The sequence below is a fragment of the Struthio camelus genome, chromosome 11 (assembly GCF_040807025.1).
Source record: "Struthio camelus isolate bStrCam1 chromosome 11, bStrCam1.hap1, whole genome shotgun sequence".
Taxonomy (NCBI): domain Eukaryota; kingdom Metazoa; phylum Chordata; class Aves; order Struthioniformes; family Struthionidae; genus Struthio; species Struthio camelus.
Window position 1 is genome coordinate 3,642,997 of NC_090952.1, and position 19,135 is coordinate 3,662,131.

The 19,135-nt window shown below is 43.2% G+C and overlaps 1 protein-coding gene across 21 annotated transcripts in view; it reads right to left on the minus strand.

Annotated features, from left to right (window-relative positions):
- VAMP7 (vesicle associated membrane protein 7) overlaps nucleotides 1–19,135 on the minus strand; it is a 19,768-nt gene continuing 633 nt past the window's right edge. The window contains exons 2-12 of one of the 21 annotated variants that reach the window (XM_068957134.1): nucleotides 18,945–19,030; nucleotides 18,030–18,076; nucleotides 16,844–16,942; nucleotides 15,336–15,383; nucleotides 12,508–12,666; nucleotides 9,496–9,553; nucleotides 8,740–8,877; nucleotides 5,343–5,433; nucleotides 4,602–4,669; nucleotides 1,604–1,696; nucleotides 1–899 (exon numbers count right to left, since the gene is read on the minus strand). In XM_068957134.1, the coding sequence (XP_068813235.1) occupies nucleotides 831–899; nucleotides 1,604–1,696; nucleotides 4,602–4,669; nucleotides 5,343–5,433; nucleotides 8,740–8,877; nucleotides 9,496–9,553; nucleotides 12,508–12,653 (663 nt within the window). In that variant the 5' untranslated portion in view covers nucleotides 12,654–12,666; nucleotides 15,336–15,383; nucleotides 16,844–16,942; nucleotides 18,030–18,076; nucleotides 18,945–19,030 and the 3' untranslated portion in view covers nucleotides 1–830. Of the gene's footprint in view, nucleotides 900–1,603; nucleotides 1,697–4,601; nucleotides 4,670–5,342; nucleotides 5,434–8,739; nucleotides 8,878–9,495; nucleotides 9,554–12,507; nucleotides 12,667–12,869; nucleotides 12,894–15,335; nucleotides 15,384–16,843; nucleotides 16,946–18,007; nucleotides 18,077–18,533; nucleotides 18,706–18,944; nucleotides 19,031–19,135 lie in introns of those variants that run through there. The other 20 variants (XM_068957136.1, XM_068957137.1, XM_068957133.1 and 17 more) reach the window with 20 other exon arrangements.

Below are 19,135 nucleotides of genomic sequence, written 5' to 3' on the forward strand. Positions count from 1 at the left end.
TGTGACAAAGCAGATATATTATTGCAGCCTTAACCATATGCAACCATCTCCTTTACTGTAATTATTTAGCTACAAATTAAGGTGGGAGGGGTAGGTAGAAAGGATGAAGGAGGCCATTTCAAAGTGCTGAGGTGACCTAACACTCTCTCCTACCAACTGAAGGCTGACCTCCAGGAAAAGGGAGATTTCATACAGCAACAGCACTTGCATCTTACAGTACATAAACCCCTACCCCAAGGGTTTTTGTTACCACCAATACCACTCTGGCAACTTCTTGCTGTTGAACATTACAGAAGGGCTACATGCTTCCATATACAGCCAGGTATGCAGGGAGAGACACTTGGATCTCTTATTTGTAAGAAACAGAAATCCACTCACATCTCATCTCTTCCCTCCCTCATTAGTTTGGCTCAGCCCACCTTGAACTACTCTCCAACACAACCCTCATGAGTAGGACAACTGCTAGCAACACTGTTGTCCACTTAACACACTCACATGGAAGTGCAGAGCTGCATGTACATATGGGCAAGCATGCACACGCACTTCAGAGCTGGCTGTACTGCCCACCCAGCTGAGAAGGTTATAGTTGGGACAGAAGAACAAACAATTCCTTCAAGTAATTTAAAACAGCCCATTCTTGAGGTTACAGCTGCACAGAAGCAGGGACCAGTTGGGCCTGTTTGGGTTGGTAAGGCAAAAAAGTCTGAAGTCCAGGAGGGATGGAAGAATGAGAAGGTGTCAGTAGTGAAAGATTAAGAGTTATTCTGTAGGTTGATTCTTCACACTCCTGTGATTCTCATCTTCAGCTGACCAGCACCAGTTGTCTCCAATTACTTCTGTACACAGCTTGGCCACGCAAGCCCACCACAGCCAGCTGATACAATAATATAGATGATTACCTGGAGAAAGAAAACAGTTGATTTGACTTCAGTAGAAAGTTACACCTCTGTTATTCAATCAACTGCTGATTTAGTCTGGCAAGCAACACAGAGGTTTGGAAACAGGCTATCAACACCCTTGATAGCTTACTGAATGCCCTCTAGCACACCATACCAATGCCTCGTCCTCCATATCCCTGCAGGAATATAGGGATGAGAACTGTCTTCCAGCAAAACAGTAGGGCCCAGTGGTGACAAAGTACTTTAGACATACCTAACCTGTAACTACACTTCAGCACCCTCAGATGCTTGGGATGTTCGCATCTTTCCAGGCTGGAGGCACACCATCACCTGAAAAAGGTACTTCCAAGCTAAGTAACAAGATACCACTAGGACTAAGGCCTAAAAGCCATTACAGGCAGAGTAGCCATGAACTCAGTGTCATCATTTCCATTGGAGTTAGCAAGGCAGCTGTGTCTGACAGGTGCTTAGAGGCTAAGCAGGGTTTTCAGGAATGCTTTCCTATTGCCTTTGCAAGAAAAGCTGCCTGGCACAATTACCCTGTCTCCTCACCTCACACAAAACCATCAACACACTTGTTTTAGAGCTAAGCCTGATCCAGCATTGGAGCTGACTAGGCTCAGCTCTGAAGACAGTAATGTTATTGGTATTTTCATATATTTAAGCCTTGTTGCAAGAGATAAGTTACTGTGCTCCATACTTACAATCGATACAATGATGATGATGATGGTGAGCTTGAGGTTCTTCATACACATGGCTCTAGCAAGGTTCCTGCTGGTAGTTTTGAAGGTGACTGACTACAAGGAAAGATAAAACAACTATTTGATCCCTGAACCCTTTGCAGAGGAAGCTGCATCACAAGAAGCTAGATGAAGAGGAACATGCTCTTTGCCAGCTTCTACCTCCCCAGTAGCCTAGACAGCCAACAACATCACTAACAAGTGGGTCACTTCACCCAGTCAACTGGGCATGTGGGTCCCATTTTCTTTTAACACGAACATGCTTACCTGCTACAGGTCTGTCTCCCAGAGAGATTAACTCCTGCAGCTACACTAATATAAAACTGAATAGGCATTTAAAAAAAACACAACTACCAGAAAACACAAACCCCCCCACATATTTCCTATGTTACTTCAGGGGCAAGATAAAGATGAGGCATAAGAATAAGTCCAGTAGCAGCTTGGCTTTATGCCTCCCCACAGCTTTACATATAAGAAAATTAAGCACAAGATCTCACTAAGTGTAGGCTGCTCACAAGGATTAGGGTACCTAGCCAAAGATATACTTTAAGGTAGACATCTAACTTGCAGACTTTTGGGAATTGAAGTGTTTGGTAATATTTAGGGAACTACTGCTCTAACAACCAATGAAAGAAGCATTCCACACAACTGTACTACTGTAAATACACATGCCAGGATGGGGCAAATCATATTTCTACTTTCTGACAGCAAAAAAACCACTGGAGGTTACATGACAAGCCTTTTAATACTAGAATTAGTCCTCAGTATTTGGGCTTGCTGTACTTTATGGTAAGCTTGTGCTCATCCCATTCCAAAGTCTTTTCCTCTGTATCCTGTAATTCCATCCATTCAAAACAGGCTTTGGTCACCAGATGACCTCAAACACCCATCAGGCTCCTAAGTATTAGTGCAACTATCTTCCACAGGCTTTCCCTGAACAGCTCATGGTATCTGCCCAGAGAAAGGCTGTAAGATCCAAGCCAAGTCAACTCAGCAGCACACTCTGCTGGCTACTTCCTGGTTTTGGGACACATTCTCCACTGCCCCTGCAGACTTCTTTGGACAAGGCTACAAACATAACTACATCACTATGAATTGTATTTTTGACTTAAAGCAGGCTCCCGTGCTCAGTCCGTCAAAACTTTGGAAGTATTTCTCTTGCTTAGCTGTGCAGTTTCCTAGGTGTGGGAGCGGACTGCTGGATATCTACATCAACTATCCTAGTTCAGACAACAGCAGCATACCACATCTCAGTCCAGACTTTTCCATTCTAGTTCCTCCGAAGGACAACACTACTTCAAGCAAAGCTAGCACCAACATCTTCAGTCCTCTTTCCCCAAAGAAAGTCCTTGCTGTCGTCCCTGGGAGGATCCAATTGTCTTGTTAATTTGGAGTAATCCTGTGATAAAGGCTTGCATAGGAGACAATAGGAAACAGCGACATTGCTCTCAGGGCTGAAGTGTTTGAAGCTGCATCTCTTAGGATGCTCTCACCATCAGGTGACAAAAAAATTCAGACTAGAAGCACATTTATTTTCTGCATGGTTTCCAAGAACAAACATTCCCTGGGACAGCATATACATGACTTCAGCCTTATTGCTGAAGGGACTCCAGGTGCCTTTTAATCCAAGGCATTAGTCTGATGCTATGCCACCTCCTGCCACCACCTGAGAAAATGTTAAGTATGGCCTAACATGCTTGGTTTACAAGGTTTCACATCACCTGGATAACAGTGAGGGTAGCAGGAAAGGGGTGGCACCTCCTCTTTCAACTCTGTTTTGACAGAGAAACAAATGGGCCTGTTCAGATTAGCCTCCACCCCCTGTCCTAAGAATAGGTGTAGGCACATGCTTCAGGGAAAAGCTTCTGGAGCCTGAGTGAGCAGACTTGCCAACCTGAAGTCTTGTTTAAAAACCTGGTAGCTGGAGGACAGTATTCCCTCCTGAGTATTTGCAGGCATGTCTACTGCATCTCTCAAGCATGAACACTTTTTGCCAGCTCAGAGGTGCTTAGATCTCCACAAGCGCCACGAAAGACATGCAGGCTGTCTACTGGGTTCAAAATTGCCTTCTGAGGGCCAGGTGCCAAAGGAATTAGGCACCAAGCCAGGATTCTGTGAAGGAAGATGAGTCAGTTCTAGGGGTTCAAAAGGAAAAGGTATAAAAAGATTCCAGAGAATAGGCCACTTCACTGGACAGCATATACAAAACTTAATTTACATTATAATTCAAGCAAACTTGTTTTTTCAGTCTTTTGTCCCTTACAAAAAAGGCCGATTTGTTCCACCTAGACTTCCTAGGTTCTGGAGCTTCATGGAGTATTTTTATCATGTGCACTTCCTCCTCTTGGGTTAAGAGAGCAACTCTATAGGTTAAAAGGTTCATCTGTGTGAAGCTGACTTCAGAAGAAGCTGAGAGAGAAGTGCTAGTTGTGCTTTAGCTTTGCTATAGTTCCAGATGAAGAATGGGTTTTCCCTTTACTACAGCACAAAGCCCCCAAAACAAGAAGAACTCCAAAAGACACCACAGCTTGTGCAGGCAGTGTGGTAGGCTGTATGCTTGGTTGTAGCAAACAGGAGGTTTTTAACAGGATGAAGTAGCAGGCAGCCAGCTGAGCTGGTCCTTGGAAACAGAGCATTTTGCCAGCTGTGCATCCTAGTATTTAGCCTCCATTCACAAATCACACCAGTACCACTAGAATAGGCAACAAGATACATGAGATACCTTATTTCTTCATTCTGTTAAGAAGCTGCAAGACTCAGATGCAGCTTGTTAAAGATACCTGCAGGGAGGAGGCAATAAGACAGGACTTGTTTGACACAGGGAAGTATTACCTTTAGATCTAGGTGCTTCAGTGTCTGCTCTGTTTACAAGCTGCTCTAGGGGCTGGTCTTGGCATCCACCGCTCACCAGTAAACATAACTGATGCAGTACCACTACTTCTGAACTCTTCCCCCAACTTACCGAATCCACAAGATTCTCTGTTTTATCAATCAGCAACTCCAGTTTCTCTCCTCTTTGTGCCACTAGGTCTGGAGGAAAAAAAAAAAAAAACACACACACAAATCTGTAGGTAGAATCCCAGTGCAAAGAGCTGCTTTCAATACCCAAGCCCACCTGTGAGCCAGGAGCTCTTGAAAACAGCTTTCGTTACTTATTAGATATAAAGCAGTCCTCAGCCTTTCAGCATTTACCAGGCAACAGCACTTAGGGAAGTTTCATGTCACCCAGGCCACATTTTGGGAAAGATCCCACTCAAGTTAGATCAGTTCCAGATCTAACCCTGTGTTTTAGGTGATTAGACTTGTCCAAACCAAAATCAAGGAGTCATATCTGACAAGGTGAGTTACCAAATAGCATTCTCCTAACAGCAGCTCTCATCCTGCAGGAAGGCCACACTGACAAAGAGACCAACTCTGAAGCATGCTGCATCCTATCACAGGCTGTAGAAGTTCAAACATTGGTCCTCCCCCTTATGTGCCATCTTCAACTAAATTCAACACAAGTAGCAGCTTGCAAACTGAGCTTTCATGTGTGCCATGACATATTTACAAGTCACAAAAACCCCAGCCCCCTTTATCTTAGTTTATTACATGAAGACAGCAGGCCAGACTGTCATCAGCTGTACCCTTGATCACTCTCCCTGCAGGGCTGCCGTTCCAGGCCTGAAGGAACTCTGCATGCATGACAAGGGGAATCAAATACCTATGTTTCGAACCATGATTCCTTTAAGTTCATCAACTTGGGCTTGCGTCTCTGCCACCTGGTCAGTACCCTTGCTCTCCGAATGGTATTTCTGTAACAAACAAATAGGCAGTGAAAGCAGGGGTCCCTGGCATAGAAGGGCTTCAGTTCCCTAAGAGGACAAAGGGGAAACTCCTGGTCACTACAGAAGGGCACAGAGGACACAAGCCTGAGATTCCAAGGTACCTGAGGCATTTTAGAAGCAGGTAGGAGACAAAACCAAGTTCCAGGTCACTTGCTGGTCACACATGCCCATCTGCTTGTGCCGTGCAGGAGCTGCACGTTAGCCACATGCCTGCAACTTTTCAGAGCTTTCCAGCCATTGAATCGCTCAGATTTTTATGAGTCATCACTTTGTAGTTTCAGTTTCTACATATCAAAGACTGGTGGAGACGAAAGGCTCAGTCCTAACAGAGAGGAAGCTAATCTAATTTATTATGCACAACCCATTGGGCTCTTCTGGACCCACACTGGCATTGTTATTCCTTGTCTGCTGCATAAGCCAAGGAGCAGTCCCTGCAGTGAACTATGTGCAACTCGGTGCTCCAGATCACCTCTACTAGTCACCCTTTTTGCTGGCAGTCACCTGACTGAATCAGGACAAAAAGCTAGCACTGATACGTGTCAGGCACAAGCAGTGCCGATGCAAGTCCTCCCTTCTCTTCCTCCAGTCCCTCCCACTTCCAACTCCTGGCTCCACTCTACACCTCAAAATGCAATTATTGCTGCTGGAGAGCTCAGTTTCCGCACTTACAGGAAGGAGCACACTTGCTCACGGTCACTAGCAGCAGAGGACCTCTCAGCACACCTCTAATATCAAACCCATTATTTTCAGTACACCAGGTAAAAAGCCAAGCCATTTGTGAACAGTAGCAACAGCACTAACGTGCTCACCAGCCACAGTGGAGCGAAAGAACCAGCTGCATCACGCATACAGCTCAGGTTGTAGCTGCCTCAAATACAGCCTGGGTAAAAGCCCTGAAAGCTAATATTTCAAGGCCATCTTGCCCTTTAATTTAAGGGTGGTCTCAAAAAAAGAAATTAATGCTGCTCAGGTAATTAGGAAATTAAGTTTGGAGTCCATGAAGGACTAAGAATGTGACTCAAATTTTAAACAGAAGATTCACAAGCACTTTCCTGTAGACTATGCAGCCTCTAGATCTTGTGCACTAACGAGGCTATTGATCATATACGTCACAGGGAAGTTACTTATTCCTCCTCTATTTTCTACCTGACTTCGTTTAATTTGACATTAATTTCCAGCACCCAGGAAAGGCCTGTCCCTTCCCACAGGCCTGTTTTCCTTGCAGGTACTGGAATTATACCACAGCAGTCCAAGCACCAAGGAAAAATGCAAATCACAGCATTCCCACTACATTAAACGCTCACAACTGCCCTCTGCCTTTCTTCCTCCTCTCCTCCACAAAAAAGCCACACTGAAGCAGGGCAGCATGTTGTCTGCAGACTCCTGAGCATACTCAGATTTCACATCAAGCCAATAGTGCACTAACAGTATCTGAAATGCATTTCATCTCACTTTATAGAGGGCAAATGCAAAGGCTATGTTGCACATGGATATAGCTTCTGAAGTATGTCAATCTGTATTCTAGCACTGCTGTGAATACAATACATAAAGCAATACAACTCCATTTTAAACTTCTCCTGTCTGGCAGCTGTGGGCTTTGTCACACCTCAAACATAAGAGCTGAGCAAAGTATTCTTTTGAAAATGTGATGCTAGCATCAAGGCTGTGTTAGACTCTTGTGGTACATGAAATGAGCATGCAATTCCTCAGCACTTCAAGTCTGATACAGATTCCAGCCCATCCTTTTCCTTCAATAATCCAAGGAGGGATCCAGAGTAGCTAAAGTGTTCTGAAACCTGGACATTTCTTTAAAAGATGCGCAGTATCCTGGACGTGCCATAACAATGACATTCAGAACACAGCTTCAGTTGAGCTATCAGTCTGCTAATGTCAGACAGCACAAGTCTGATCACATCAGGACAGCGGAGCCACACAGTCCCACCTACTGAAAGCTAACACGCTACACTGCCAGTAGGAAAATCTTAGGCAGACTATTCCCTTCTGACACCGCAGAAGATAGCTGCTTACTACAACTCAGCCAGCACAGCAGCTTGTCCCCGTACCAGATCACTACTATAACAGTGGGCAAGAAGATACCTCGTGCTATTCACAGCTCCCTGTCCGACTGTACCTTTCTCACTGTAATTGTGCTCGGAGCATTCCACTGCGCCAAGAAAGCCCTTTGTCCCACATCTCTTTACATAATAGCGTTTGGTGCCCGCACAGACCCCAGTGACACGGGCTTCACCTTGCTTCCAGAATACAATCACACTGGTGGAACAACTGTCTCATTCTTGCAAAAAAAGAAATTCTTGCAAAGATTACAATGTCAGAATCCAGCATCATCTTAAAGATCAGTACAGCCTCAACTGAAAAACATGAGTCAGTGAAATAGATTATTTTGGGGGGGGGGGGGGGGGGGTGGGAGAGTCCAGATCAAATCCCAGCTCAGACAGTATGGCACATTTGACAACTCATTTGCCCTCCTCTTTGAGCTCCTATCTTGGGAATGGAAATGCTTGGAGCCTCTGTACAGGCTAGCTAGGGAGTCTGTCATGGTTTTATATATGGCACCTGCCTGTAACTTAACCCCAGTTGTCTTCCCTCCTGAAGAGGGAGCAGTACCACAAGCACATTTTCTAATCACACTCCAGTTCGCCACTGAAATTACTACGAAATAAGAGGGAAAGATGCAGCAAGAGGCAGTTTGTGATTACTAAATATTCAAGTCCTGAAGTTTAGTTTGATGGAAACAATACTGTGCTTTTGTCTGGCTCTTAATGACAATGATGTCAAGTTGGACTGAGCAGTCAACCTGGAACTAGGTTTGAGACTTCAAACGTTACCTTTAAGATCTAATCTCAAGCGAAAAGGGGCAGGGCACCAGTCTGAAGGAAGGTGAAGCCAGTATTAAATTTTCTCAAGAGAGAAGCAAGTTGAGCTGTTCCACAAGCAGAGGTTCCAGAAGTACAAGGAGTCTAACTTGTTACACAGACAGAGCACATACCATCATTGATGCGGAAGTTCCCACTACAGCCTTGCAGCTACCTGGTTTGAACAGCAAATGCATCCACTATTAATCCCAAACTCCTTTCACCACTGAAGCAGTGGAATGACTCAGCTGTAGGCAAAGCATGGGAGGAAAACGACCAACTCCCCCTGCTTTATACCTAGGCTCAACTTGGCACTTTGGTTCTGAGTGAGGAAATACAAGGAGACTTTATGGGAGAAGTTTGGGTTATTAGAGAAACCTTGTTTCTCAACAAATCTCACCAGCTGTGCAGCTAAGACACTCGAGAATTCGCTGTTCATAGCATATGGAAGGGCTGTCTGTGCTCTTGAGCCATATGTGGTCTGAAATCTCTTCTTTATTTCATTCAGGAAGTTGAAGGCTCTAGATCGTTCAAAGTCCTGGAGGAAAGAGAGCACATCCACACCAGACATTGCTGCAGTTTGCCAGAGCTATGTGAAGTCACAGGGCTGTTAGATAATGAAACGTACAGAGCGCATTTTAGAGAATCTGATTATCAGCTCTCAACAGGCATGCTGTGCATAACACTAAGATTGGTTGCCATTAAAACCACAAGCTAAACAGTTTGGATTTTAATCCCAGCTTCTTGGACATTGATTGACAGCCGATATTATTGGAGTATACTTTGTACTAATCCTATGCCTAGTAGCCTCTTCCAGAGAGAGAGAGCAGTTTTTACTTCAACATTTTCAGAATTGAATACTACACATATTCCACTGATATTAAAGACAATCACTACAGCTAGATTTTACTGTACTGGGCTGCTGAGAGACTATGCAAAAATAAGAGCTTAACCTCAAAGCTAACTATTCAAAAGCATTTGAGTTTCAGGCTTAGACTCTGGAGGTCTGTTCTCATTCACATGAATTACATGTAGTAGCTCCCATGGAAAAAAGGCACCTCAGATTAGCACCATTACTGATTTTCACCAACATATAGGTACAAGCTAACGCACACAGAGGTTCTCGGCAAGTAAGAGCTGTAACCAAAATACTTACATCATCTGTGATGCAGAGGTATATAATCCTGTCTTGGCAAATGTAATGAAACAGGTAACTGCGAAGAGAAAGGACAAGTCATTTGGAGCTGCCACAGGACTAATCTTCTAGAAGACACTAGTGTCTCTGGAGCCTTCAAAGGCTAAAAAAAAATAGAGGAGCAAATTCCAGTTACCCTACAGGAAGTCATGTAGATGTCATGAGTGATGCCCAGCCATCTTTGTTCAGATGTGTCTGGATTCCTGTGAGCTATATTGCAAAAGAGGCAACCTACGTCCTTGGTTAAAGGATCACTGACCTCAAGCCATTCACAGTATTCCAGATTTAGCAATAGCTCTGTGTGACATGAATTCCAAAATGACTCCAGGTCCACGTTCTACCAGCTACTTGCTTCTAGAAACAAACCTTGATGGGGATCCCAGGGATAACATTCGTGTCTAATCCTAGCCAATAGGCATAAAGCATCCATACATTAGTCAACAAGTGACATTATCTGCAGCTGCTGGGAACAACCAGAATATTAATACTTTGATGAACCTTGTTCGTACAGTAACTTGCTTCTTTAGCCTTGTTTATATGACTGCACTGTTGGACTGCCTTTGGTTTTCATTAAGGAAAAGAGCAACTAGACCACAAAATGAATTAGACAGAACAGTAATCATACTAAACCAGTGCAAAGCACATGGCTAGGTTAACTGTTCATAGAAAGATGCCTGTGCTAGTGTCAAGAGAACAGACACAGATGTTAATTAAATGCAACTCTCCGTATCTCAAGAGGAAACAGTCCAAACCAATTCAAAACAATAGCCTCCCCTTAAAATGAAACCAAGCTGTTTTTAGGTCTATCAGAAAAAAGCGTTAACTCAGAGATAAATCCAAACCAGAATAAATGAGTTTAAGTTAACTCACTAACTTTAGCCATTGCCCTTTTCTTGTATTGTCCCACTACTGTTTGACAATCCAGTAAGTGAGGTATTCTCCTGGCTACTATAGCAGGCCAGAATAGGAATACAGCTGCAAAAAGACCACGCAAATACTTTAACACCACCATATATCTACTCCTTTTGATATTTGTAGACCTCCAAAACTTTCCCAATAAGCATGGGGACCCTTTCACAAGCTACAGAATAAAAGCAAGCTAATGCACGTGCTGCACAGCAATTGCCTTGTACAGATCAGAGGGCTCTGTGCAGCAGTTTTCAAACTCCAGTTTAGCATTATATAATTAACCAAACACTGAAATAAGGCTCAGGGGTGTGTTGAGAAGTATAGCTTGCTGTCCTGAAGGTCTGTTCTCATGAGAAAGCCTCCCTATCTACAACCACTGCCACTCCTTCCTGGAAGGAGGAAAGCAAAGCTTATCAGACACTATCTTAAGTACACCCAGTGATATGCGGAAGAATCTAAACAGCAGAGAGGGAATATCTCCACGAACTCCAGATGCCAGAGGCCTAGTTTTCCTTGGAGATTATGTAAAGACTTGGGAAAAAAAACTTGAATTTGTACTCCATTTAATGAGAATTTTTAAGACGACTTCCCCATTGCATAATTAAAGCAACAATCCTAGACAGACAGGTAATGGGGTGGCGTTCTAGTGTATAGGCTGGGGCCCTGGCAAGGCAGAAGGATCCCTGAAATCATAGACAGGGAGAATAACTCCTTGAGCTCACTCAGTTTCACAGTTTCAACCACCTCTCCAGGCATCACAGTTGCCTCTCACAGGCATCTTAACGCCCAGAGCTGCAGAACGGCATCAGTACGTTCTAGGAGCACAACGCAAATCAGAAAAACCACATCATGAACGGTAGTGATCTTTTTGCCACATTTATTGAAACCTCACTGAGGAAACATTTAGTAATGAGCAAAAGATTATACATTTCCTCCACAGCATGCTTTGCAAGTGTAAGCACTCATTACTGACTCGGTGCTCCCATCGAAGAGCAACAGCCTTTATCGCCACTCAAGTTTTCACCTATAAAAATGCACTACAGCACTCCTACAACTCAACTATGCAGTTGGCTGAAACATATTCAGGGCAAAGATAAAGCAAAAGACCATGGCCTTAAGATTACACTAGAACAAAGATTCAGCATCCAAAGTAGCTCTGACCATGAAGAAGGCAGCCTCCTCATAAAACTTCTCCTCAGGAATTTTTAGTGCTCCCAAACCACGGAAAGGTGCAGAAAGACTACCCATCAACAGCATTTTTACATCCAAGTTCTTATCAGTGAAGTAGACAAGCAGTGTTATATCTGTTCAAATTCTAAGGCAGCTAAAACAGCTTCTTAACATAACAGCTTGGACAATACTGAGAACCTAGTCACAACGTTAATTCCAAAGACAAACAAAGTGGGATCCAAGGCTTCTAAATTAGTCTTTTCTCCACAGTTCCTTCTTTAGTTTGTACACCAGCACATTGGCACATTTACTTTTCGGCACAGGAACTTGGTATAACCTCAGGAGATGCTATGTTTGAACCCTCATTCCATCAACTTTGATCAGGGGCTGTTCAGAGATCTATACAAGCCTGGGAAAAATGCTTCCGTCTAACTGGATCTGTGGTGGCTTAGGGTCACTCTACAAGATATTGGCAACATGACTTATCTTAAAGGAACCAGCATCCACAAATAATCTGAGATGGGTGGCATCTTTTCCTAAAACTGCATCCAAGCCTCAAAAGCCAGTAAAAACTCCACAAGCCAAATTCCAAATACCAGCAAGAAAAACCCCAATAGCTTCTGGCACCCATAGCAGAACACTTTCCAATTCACTTGGAAAGTTCTATCAAGATAGAAAATTTGATTTCATATCAACTGCCTCAATGCTTACTACTTAAACTAAACTCAAGTCTTGGTTATTTTGCAAAAATCTCGGGAAATAAGTAGCCATTGAGCTACTGCACGTGCAATCAGCATACTAACACAGCTAAAAGTTTTGTAAAAAACTGAAGTGGGCTAGATTTCCACTGTATGTTCAAGTTTCTCCTCCTGTTTCCAGAGACGCATTACTCACTTCCCATGAGAATAGGTCAGTTTGTTGTTTTCGGACGGTATCTTAGCCAGAATCTGCTCCGTCACCTCCAGAAAGTTTCCTCCACACCAGGCATGTTTGGCAAGGATGGTTGTGCCCCTTGCAACAACAGCAAACAGGATAGCCATGACTTCACACTATCTAGAATTAAAAAAAAAAGTGTATTAGATTTGCATTATTTGGCAGAAAATACATTAGTCTTAACAGTATTCTCTCAACTCTCAGCAAAATGGGATGGAGGCCTAAGCACTTTCAATACTTCTATAATTTTCAGCAAGCCATCTTCCTGTTCTCTCATTTCTTCTTTTGGGTCACGTTCAGGATCACAGCAAGATTATACTAACCTCTAGAAGGTGTTTTTTTGCAATTGTGTCCCCTACAGTCAAGGAACCCATAATAAGATTTGTCTACATTCTTTCTACCTAGATTTCTAAATATTAGTGGATTTTCAGCTCTTCTACTGATCCTTCAGATTTTGCTTGTTTCTCTTCGAAGAAACCGCCTGCAGCCAGTAAGTTGCAGTTCAGAAAGCAACTGTCTTGCAAGTATGCTAACAGGAACTAATTACACAGACAAATCCACCACCCCTAACATATGACTTCAGTTTGATGGTAATCGGAACTAAGACACCACTCTGAAAGCTGAAGTAGAGAAGCTACCACCTGCTTAGAGTCACACCAGACACATCCACTTTTTATAGTCGAGACACTCATGAGTGTATGCTGTTCCAAGACCTCTATAAAAGCACATAATCAGTTTGCAAATGTGCAGTCTTGCTTTGAAAAATGCAGATTATCTACAGCCATACTTCTTTCCCAAGGTGACATTCTTGCACATGTATCAAACTGTACAGACTACTGAATGCAAGGGCTTGAGGGCTGCAGTTCTGTGAAGCTTCCAGAGTTGGAAAAAATGCATGCTTTCATATAAGAGGGCACACTCAATCAGCTCAGGTATCACCACATTAATCTACTCAAACTCAAGATTTAAAATGTAAAGCCACATGTCAGATTGCAGCTGTGACATCTGCTCAGCTGATTCCAGTACATCCATAAGCCTCTTTTCTGCTTAGAAAAGACTTTGGAAGACTTCTGACCCTGCAAGGAAATCTCATTTTTCACTTTGCACTTGATACTGCCTCTTGTTTTGCGTCCAGAAACCACTGCATTCTGCCTAGAAGGATTATACAGCTATTTTAGTGCAACTGAGTAACTTGGAAGCTTCTCTATGAATCAATGCAACAGGACTGAAACAACGGTTTAAACTTTAGGATCCAAAGAGCACTTGTAGAAAGACTGTGAACACAGACTATGCCCAGTGAGACTTTCTACCCATCTGGCACTGAACGGTATGACCTCTCAGTCTCAGCAAGGCCTTCTGTATCAATGATCAATCCTGCCAGGCACTGCGCAGACAGCTCTTCCCTGAACGTCTTGTAATTTAATTTGACCTGATGCACAACACAGCAGTAATGGAAGAGGTGAAGTAAGTGCAGAACTGTTAACAAGACCATGAAGTTATAATACAGTCACTACTGCCGTTTTCACTGCTGCAATGCTCACAGTTCTTTTTAATCAGGCAGAACTTAACCGCTTCAGGCTTGGCCATCAGCAGTCACACAACTTCCCAGAGGCACAAGAGCTCAACAGCTGAGGGCAAAAGAGCAAGCTTATGAACTTGTTCAGAAGATACTCCATGGCTATGCCACAACCTTCAACTCAACCACACAAGAGCACCGAGGTATTCGGAACTGGCGTTACAAAAGGGAGCAGAAGGCAAAGAATTAATTTGACACCAGCAAGCAAAGCAGGAATCGTAATAAAAGCTCTCAAAGGACACTGCTTCGGAGTATAGCACCCAACCAAACGCACCTCCCGAAAGAGAACTGACAGGGGAAGTTCATGGCATCAGCAAAGGGGAAGAAAGAACACATAACACACCACCTCACCCCTTTCAGGCATGAATTCTCAGATAAGCTGTTCTCCTTCACTCTTTCTGAAGAGTCAGACAAGCGATAAGCATTAAACCAAATGGTGGAAGGAAGCACCAGAGCACTCAGCAGCAGTCCCCCTCCATCACATTTGCTTCTTTCACTTCCTTCTGGCTTAAAGCTGACACTCTCCAGACCTGTCTGTGTGCCATTTCTACCAAGGACAGGGGAAGTCTCCCTTGCGCTACTTTGCATTGCTTGACTTGGCGCAGTCACAGGTACACTGACTCGCAGCCTCACACCTGCCCTCTGACATTAAAGAGTCTTGTCATGACAGAAGAAAAAACACGTTATTTTACATCTAAAGATCTGAATATGAACAGCTCAGAAAGGTGATCTTTAAAGGTCAGGACAGATATTGTTTAATTAACCATATAAGCACTATTAGCATCTACTTGAAGACGACTGTAGAAGTTACAGAATACGCAAGAGAAAGGGTAACGTGGAAAGTATGTAAGGGGGGGGGAAAAAAAAAAAGAACTCATCAGCCCAGGAAAAGATACCCAAGCAGAAAATGTAAAGCAAAAAAGCTGCTCTTAGTCACAATTTCCAATACAGAACTGAGGAGAATGTTCTTGAGAACAGGATCCAGCAGAAGGAAGTATTTCTTTACACACAGTGCACCCTCAAACTTATTCAGAGAGAGTATCATGGAGAAAGAGTTCACATGAACTTTTCAGAGACTGACAAATTTACAGAAGAAAGAATCACTATTAAACAAATACCAGGCAAGCAACAGCTCAGAGCCAAGTTCATCGCATCTCTTCTATACTTCCATGCTTCCTGTTAGTCACTATGGCAAATAGTAGGTAGGACCTACCTTTGGTCTTACTCAGTACAGCCATTCTTAACACAGTTCAGGAGTTCTCTTTTCCGGGAGAAGAATTAGGACAAACAAGTAATTTCTTTAATCAGCAGGGCAGGTGGCCAGTGAAGTCAAATCTATGGTCCAGCCCCAGGGGAGGTTATGATTCCTACAATGCTTTAGCTTTAGTACTGCTCTTCCCCATCTCACTGCCCATCCGTATGATTATGAGCTCTTCCCATAGACAGACAGTTAACAGTTATACAAAAGCTTAAAGTCCCAGCGTTACCAGTTCAGAGCAAACGGATTAAAGAGGTTTAAAAGCATTCTTCCAAGGCATCCTAACATCTCTTCCACTACTTCATCAAGCTTGACTAGCCAGAGGAAAAAAGAGAGACAAGCAGAGAGTCAAAGCCATTCGTAAAGGCTCTTTGAAGCCTGACCACAACCTTTTCCTGCCAGTATCACTGAACTAGACTGCCAGATCACATCTTGCCTAGAGTGTTTCAGAGCTACCCCAGTAAAGAAAATACAAACTTTCTTCCAGAAAGCTGTACGTAGCACTCTACAGACTGGTCAACGTGCACATATCCAAATCACCTCAGGATACTCCTGTCACCGAGTGCTCCGACACCCTTTCACTGAAGACTTAAGCAGCCAACACCTTTTTTAAATCCAGCCTTGAATTGCTGTAGCAGCCACAAGCTGATAACAGAGCAGGAAAAGTAGTCTCCGGCGATATTTTGCTGCCTTTCGTCTTAACCTACTCTCAGCTCTTCAAAGCACATTGCTAGAGACAGACAAGTCTGAAGGTCACAAAGTGAGACTTCAGTGCTCTAAGCCAAGACTCACCTAACTTTAGTTAAACACAAGCTGAACAAATCAGTAAGTACAGGTCTCCCTCCACTGACCTGAGGAGACTAAAAGCTGATATGACACAGCACTATTTGCATCAAATACGAACAACCGGATAAGGACAAACAGAAGTAGGGATTACTCCAAGGTAAGCCATGAAGTAGCAAATAGTTTCTTGGAACCTTCCTGAAGGAACCACTACCTTTACACAAATAAGCTGAAGCAGAAGAGAAGCCAAGCCAAGCCAAAGCAAAAAGACCCAACAAGTCAAATTTATAGACAAATATGAAACAAAACTAGCCCTTGGATAACTCAAGTTAAAAGTTTAATCACACCAGAGACAAGAGCAGCCCAACAGCTGATTCTGATCTTGCAAAATCAAAACACCCCCAAAAACACACACCAATACTGTAAAACTGCCAGGCAACTGTTGCTAGTTTCCCTTGATTAAAGGGACAGCAGCTCATTCTTGTCTCTGATGAGGACACAGGGAGAGAGCACAAGCATCTTCCCATCAAAAACAAAGATCTGTGGCAAAAAAAAGAGGAGCATTAAGCATCAACAGGTATGCACAAGCAATTCTAGACAAGCTTAAACTGGTCACCTATCCCTCCCTTTAGCTTTGATCATTTTCAGGAATTTCAACAAAAATGAACTACACAACTCACTCTGTTCTGTTTTCTACTCACTCAACTCCTCTTCAGCAGGGTGCTAAGTCTCTTCAGGAGCCATCACCAATGCTTTTCCTACTTCCTACCAGGAAGGAACTGCTGGGCAGAAAGCACAGTTCTAAGAGTTTGCAACAAGGATTACAACAGCGCACTGATCTGCAACAATACTAACTGAAACAAGAGAAATGAATATAATCATGTCTGATCAGAGCCCCTGAGAGAGTCTGCAGTGTTTTGGCCAGCTCAGCAACATAACCAGAACAGTGTCAGCATGTGGTATAACACTAGGTCACAGCTGAGACTAAACAAACATGATTAAGCCTCTTGAGCAATCAGGTGACTGACAAATATCAGGAAACAAGTCTTTTCGCATAGAAAAAGAGAATAGGACCAATACAAAGGACCAGTTTAAAAAAAACACACAAAACAAAACACATGCACACATCTGTGAAGGATCAGTAGTTTGCCATACAGCAACTAACCTCAGAACTACAAAGCCCACCCAAGCACAGAGATACCTTGATTCCCAAAATGAAGAACTCTAGGTTCAAATTGAGGATTCTAAAGTCCTTGCCACAACTTTAAGAGTCTCCACCCTTTTAATATAGGCTATTTGTAGAGCTCTTCGTGAGACAGGAGTTCAGTAGGGCTGTTACCAACAGGATACAAGTAAGATGATGCTAGCTAGCTAGCTGAGACTTCAGAAGCTATCCATACAGCTTCACCAGAAGTCAGTAATTTGGCTCTGCAATCCTGTGTAAGCAGGGAAACCAACTGACTGAAATCAAATTTCAGCCTTACTTAGTAGTCAACAGCCACATTCTCCCAGCTACTCTCCTCTCAGCTTTGCTGGAAGCTGATTAAAAGGAGTAAAACAAACTTAACAATGAGCACATTTCTCTAAGCAGTGTCTCATCCAGCTCTTAGGAGAAGATACTTGTGCTTTCTTTTAAAGAAAAAAAAACAAACTGCTAAACTTCTGGAAAACATCTTTCCTCATAAGCTACAAGAGAGTCTGGAATTATATCCACTGAAGTCAACTACTTCATATAATCTCTTCATATAACCTAGAAATCAGAGTTAGTGTCTGTCTAAACTTAAGATAGTTAATAGCTGAAAACAACCATGAGCAAGCCTTCCTAAAGGACAGTTTGAACTCACAGAAATACCAGGCAGGCCTTACATCAAAAGGCTCCAGGGCAGGAGGGAAAGGCTGTATTCCTCAGCCACCTAGAAAACACCAGACCCAAAAAGCTCCTTAAGATGTGCCCAAAGCATCAGGTACAGCTTAAGTACTAAAGGGGAGTTGAGTTTTGCATTCATACATTAAGGACTAAATGCAAGATGTATCACACTGCTATGTGCAAGTTCTCCTGTGATATTTGACAGAAGGGCCCAGAAAAGTGTGCAGCATCTTAGAGAATGAAAAATATACAGGCTCAGTCTGCAATGCAATGTTTAAAGTTTCAGCCATGAAGTCTCCAAATATAACAAACGGCCTATTATTTTCAAGTGAGATTAAAAAAAAACACACACAGAACTTGTTTGGTGCTCACACTTCACTAACGACCGAGAATAAACTGTCTGATGGTAGCTAAGATAGCTGGGGCAAGAGCTCAACCCAGAGAAACTGCACCCATTCTCTATCACTCAGCAGTACTGCCCTTACCAGCCAGAGGGGACTCACCAGTGCTGCTTGATCAAAGCATTCAAAAGCTTCAGGGCTAAGTGAGCGAGGAAGTTACTGCTTATATTTCCAGAAATGCACTGTACAGAAAGCAAGGGGCATCACAGTACTACTGGCTTTAAACCTGAAATAAGTTAAGGTGTTGCAACTCTGTAAGTTGCAAGCTGCCTGGCTGCAATGAAAAGACCGTTTGAGTAGAGTGACTTCAGCAGAAAGCAGTCTAGACTTCCCTTTAACCCTTCCTTCACTTCCCTAAGCAATCATTTCTTTTTTTAATTTTTAAAAATAGTTTAGGGGTATTCCAACTTTTAAGTCCCAGAGCTTATTTGTTCATTTTAAGCCTGAGAAGCACACACTTCATGCACTAACTTAACCGAACAGTTTAGCTTCCTCTCTGCCCACACAGCTTACTCCAGGTGCCTCTTCTGGTTCATCACTAGGAATACAAGTCATTAGGCAAGATTAATCCAGTCTCTCTTCCAGGCCCACCACCTTTTCTGGAAGGCAACATCACACGTTTTACAAGAGGGAGTAAAGAAACAACATCACAGCTCTCGACTAAACAGCACACTAAGGAGGTAACACAGAACAGCTGAAACACA